General features: G+C 37.2%; 1 protein-coding gene across 1 annotated transcript; it reads right to left on the reverse strand.

The window, feature by feature from the left end:
* Window positions 1-347: 347 nt before the first annotated feature.
* Window positions 348-2,047, reverse strand: GJA9 (gap junction protein alpha 9). The gene has a single exon (XM_064731536.1). The coding sequence runs from the start codon at window positions 2,045-2,047 to the stop codon at window positions 515-517; it is 1,533 nt and encodes a 510-aa protein (XP_064587606.1). The 3' UTR covers window positions 348-514.
* Window positions 2,048-5,288: the final 3,241 nt, after the last annotated feature.

Genomic DNA, 5,288 nt, shown 5'->3' on the forward strand with positions numbered 1-5,288 from the left:
TATTTACAACAGTTTGAACAGTGGAATAAGTTTGACATTCTGCTTTTGGTCAGCTACCAAATGTCTGTTTGAATTCTCAGACTGATTAGGCAGAGACATGTTTACCAATACATTCCTCTGAGAGCATCTTTAGCCTAATTTGATTTACTGATCCTTGTAAAAAATATCCTTAGCCTGCAAATTTTGTCTTCTACTTTTATTCAGTTTAAATAGTATCACCTGTGATTTTATGCCTGACTTTTTCCTAATATGTGGATTGGGAAGATGTATTTTTTCCTTTTTAACTGGAGTGTAGAGGTTTACACACTGAGTCTATGCCACATTTTCATTACAAAGGAAGTAGAGACTGTTTAAAATTACTTAGCTACTATTCAAAGAGTTACACAACTTTTCTACCTATGTAAAGAGCTGGTTAAAGTTGAATTATTTAGTTGCACTTACACACAGGTGTGGGTTGTGTCTGTGCTCAGGAATTATCCCAGCATTGATTAGTGCAGTAATGAGTTAGCTCATGTTATATTTGAAGATCAGTGGGGGCACGCCTGCTGCTGGCATTGCTTGACAGTGACTGTTGCCTAGACAGGGAGAAAAGCTTAGGACTGTTCCAGTTTCTGCTTTGTGTGGATTCTGAGCTCACCACCCCCATGGAATCAGAAGTGTCTGGTCGGCTGGAGTTTTTTCCATCAGCATTGTAAGGAATTGGGGCTTTGTTTGCACTGAAACTGCTTTGTCTTCTGTCACTGCTCTTTGGAAGAGAATTTGTTGGTGCTGCTGTGCTCTCAACCACTGCCTGTCGTCTACAACTGGTACCAGGAAAAGTTGTACCAGGCTGCACTGAAGTTTGAGATGGCATCTCAGCAAAGCTTCTCAAGTACATGTTTGCAGCAGTGTCTGCATTCTGAGGATCAACAAGAAAATGTTTCTTTTCAGCCTCTTCTTGTGCATGATGTGTCTCAGTCCAAAGCTCCCCAAGAAAGCCTTCGTTATTATTTGTGCTAGCATTTTGAGTCTGATTGTCCAAAGCATTTGTAGCTGGCCTCTTCTTTGGAGATTTCTTTTCCTGATTGCAGTGGGTGTAATTGCTGCTGCTTTCTGTACGGTTATTTGGCACAGACTGAAACATAGAAGGAGAATTTAAAACTGGGTAGAGAATAGTGTCAGTTTGCTTTTCCATCAGAAAGGTATAATTGCTAAGGGCACAAGGCAGTGTTTTCTGAGGGGTGGTGGATATTCCCAAAGAAGAGTGTGGTATCACAGAGTATTTCTTAGATTTGTTTATGTAGAAACTCTCGGAGTCATCTTTGGTTCTATTCTGCTCACAGAGTCCCATTTTAATTTTTCGGAATCCTAAGTGGATAATTTCTAGAATATTTAAAAGCAATGATACAGTTGCTATTGATTGCATAAATAAAATAAACACTGTCTTTTCTGTTGGTCTAGATACAAAGCAGTCAACTGTGTTTGGACATGGGTCTCTCTGACATTTATAAAGGGGATCTAAGTGAAAACCATAAAGAAGATACTGGCCAATCATAAAGCCAACTTCCACTGCAGATCTTGTGAAAATATGTATCACATAAGTGCAGAGCAGAGAGCCTCTCAGGGGTGCTTTGTTCAGCTTCCTTTGATCCAGCTGCCGGAGCTCTCTCTCCAGTCTTTTACGATTTTCAGTCATTTCTAATTCAGTGCTTTCAAGTTCCACCCTTACCTGAGCTTTCTTCTTTTGCCTTTCTTTTTCCAGGGCTCTTAGTCTGTATAAGGCATGCCCCATATACACCAAGGAAGGGGAAGACACAAAAATAACTTGCAAGACCCAGTATCTGATGAGGGAGATGGGAAAGGCCTCATCATAGCACACATTTCTGCAACCAGGCTGCTCAGTGTTGCATATAAATTCTGATTGTTCATCATTCCAAACATCCTCAGTTGCCACTCCAAGGACAAGCATTCGAAATATGAAGAGGATAGTGAGCCAAATCTTTCCAATAATGGTGGAATGAATGTGGACCTCCTCTAAAATGCCTCCAAGGAAATTCCAGTCTCCCATGGTTATTCTGCCATATTAACACTAAAATGTATGAGAGAAAAAGTATCAAAGATTGTAAAAGTTGCATTCTTTCTTTAACATATTATGAAAAACACAACACTGGGAAAACTATCATATCTCACATTGTAGCCATGGGAACATGACCAACTGCTCATTGATTATTAGGTATTATTTTCTTTCACCTATGAGATGGAGAACTGCATTATCTGCCTGTGCCTGCTTTATTTTTATTATTTATTATTAACATCCTGATAAAACATCACTACAAGATATTAAACACCCTCAGTCTGCATCAGATCAGTGGAAACTTGAATGCCTGACTTGTAGCAGGATTTAAAGAGCATTATGTGATCCATTTGAACATCATCCAGTAACAGTGTGAGAGCAGTACATTTATATTTAGGTCACTTATCCAGGTACAGGAATATTTGCTTGTCCTCATTTTTGGATGTTCCAAGCCCCATGTCACAGCTGTAATTATGGCAGTCCAATTACTGTTTCACAGAGAAAATTGGTTATATAAAGGAGCTCAAGAGGGAGTAAATCATCTCATGGAAATGTCAATATTAATTAAAATGACATGTTAAAGCATATCATTTTGTGCAGACATTTGCTTTTTGTTTATGGATGTCACCAATAAATAAATAGAATTGCTGTAATTGGTTCACTTCCTCTGATCAATGAAACCTGCATTTGAAATAGTGAATAGAGTGCCTAAGTGGCAAGCATTACTATTTTTGGCCACAACTCTTTGAAAAATAAATTATTTACACAAAAATTCTTTACCAGCATCTTCCTAAATGGCTGTCATCTGAACACAGATAAACTGGTAACATATGTGTGTAATTGTACATCTCACCTTTCTTTCATATGTTTGTTTCTCCATCAACAGGAGAAACATTGTGGTCAAAATTTTAAATTCCTTTTCAATATTTATGTTATTGTATACATACACAATTGTATCACAATTTTTCTTATGAGTGGGGACAAGCAAAACACTTGTAGCTAAACACCTTTTCATTGTATGTACAGCACAATTCAATAGAATAATATCTTACTTTGGTATTTTTAGGATAAAGATGCTCTAGCTTAGCATTTTCTCTTCAAATGGGGTTCATCTTCACCCTGTAAAACAGAAGTGCTAACAAGGCAACAGAAACTGGAATCTTATGGTTGCAATATTGATGTCCATAGAGGAATATTTATTTTAAGCCTTCTAAACATGAACATACTTTTGCAAATCAGTATATGAATAGGCAATTTAAGCATTTTTTAGAGAGAAACAAATTAAATTATTAATTAAAAATAAAACATACCTTTCTTCACAAAAATATGTAAAACTAAACATCTGCGACGTCCAATAAAAAATTACAGCCCCTGCCATCTTCCATCTATGAGAGTAAATTGACACATTTAAGCAGTTTATTTTGCTACAGTAGCAAATAGAGTGTGAGCTTTGCACATGGAATTTTTATTTGCTGGGGCTGAAGGGAGGAGAAAATCGATCTCTTGTTCAATCTGCTACTGCTCCAAGCATAATTTAACTATGAACAGTAAAAGATTCTCATTTTTAAAAAGCAAGAAATAAAAATTATGCACCTTTAAGTTCTTTGAGATTATCTTCTCTTTTGCCTCAATAGCACCTTTTGAGTTTTAGGAACAGTTCCAGCCTCATATAAATAAAACAGAGCTTTCAGACTATGTTTTAGTTCACATATCTCACTAGCAGCACACTCAGCTTGCCTGTGCAGAAGAAGGTAAATCTTCCCAAACACTCTCATTGGAAATTCCTGCAGTCTGTTCTCCTGCTACAGCTTAACACCACAATCCTGACATTAAAAAAAAAAATCAGTGGATGTACTTTTGGTTACTCCAGACTCACTCCCTGCTCACAGACAGCATCTCATATATTCTGTGATTCTGCACTTCTCTTCCATTCTCCTGAGACAATATTACTTGTCATGCTGATGTCTTTAAAAAAGACAATGGTTTTACTCTATTTTCCCCATCCATATAATTCAGTATTTCTTTTTGGGAGCAAATCATTATAATTCCTGTCTTAAATGTCAGACATACTAAAGATGTCATTCTTATTGATAGTGATACTTATATCTAGCCTATAAAAACTGACTCAGTGACACAAGTTCCATTTTTAATCCAGACCTTAAGCTACCCATCTGCATTACCTCAGCAGGGAAAATAGGGAGAACAGGCTGAAATATTTTCTGTTATAAAAGAGCACACAGACTGTCTGGTCTCAAAGAACATTTTGGGTACTGATGGTAAGCTGGGGAAACCCTTTTCAAATACTCTAAACATTAAGAAATGTTGGGCAGTGGGGAGGGAAAAATACCTTATTTTACAAAAGGGAAAAAGGAAATAAATATGTCTATTTTGTGTACAAAAATGTTTTCTGGAGCCAGCATTAGCAGTGCAGTGGCCAAGGGCACAGCCTCATTAGGCATGCCTGGTATTAATTGCAAGTCCATTGCTAAGACCAATATGAGTTAAGATGCAAATCTAGCACTATAATGTTCTTTTAGGTGATGCTCATCAGCACTCTGCAAAAGTGTAGCTCTGATTCAAATGCCCTGTAAAAGATGAATAAACTTCCTCTGCTGAGAACTCTAAAAAGCTAATCATTATCTTTTAATTTGGTGCTGAAGAGCAGTCAATAGGTCATGTCCAATTTCACACTTGACAGCTTGCTGAAAGTACTCAGTCATCGTGGCAAGCCGGCAGTCTGCAGCCAGCCATCTCTGTGAAGAACTTAAAGCAGGATCCTAAACGTGTGTTTTCTCTGGAGTACTTAAAGTAGGTCTCTAAATATTTATCTGTTATTAATAAAACCCTCTAACTCTGCTGAAGTGATCCACAGACACACACACACAACCTGCCTGCTTGTGCAGAGATGCTGAAGATGTGTTTGAAAACCTGAAGTGTTTGGTGAGGCTGAGCTGCCATGGTTGGTGATTTACTTGCTCTGTAAAACCTAAATATTAAAAAAAATATGTATAACAATCCACAGTGTTCCAGGATGAATTATCTCTTTAAAATGGTACTACAGTTAAATGACAACTTGACAACTCACGAGGGAAAATAAATTCAAGTGCCAACAATAATTTTATAGTGTTGGTGCTGCTTTTTACCTTAGTTAGACAGCTTGCAACTCAAACTGTTTATAGCAACATTCAGAATTTAGTAATTTAGTGTTGTATGGAGAGGCTATTAATTTTTCTTC

Source organism: Zonotrichia leucophrys, chromosome 23 (genome assembly GCF_028769735.1).
Source record: "Zonotrichia leucophrys gambelii isolate GWCS_2022_RI chromosome 23, RI_Zleu_2.0, whole genome shotgun sequence".
In the NCBI taxonomy this organism is placed as follows: domain Eukaryota; kingdom Metazoa; phylum Chordata; class Aves; order Passeriformes; family Passerellidae; genus Zonotrichia; species Zonotrichia leucophrys.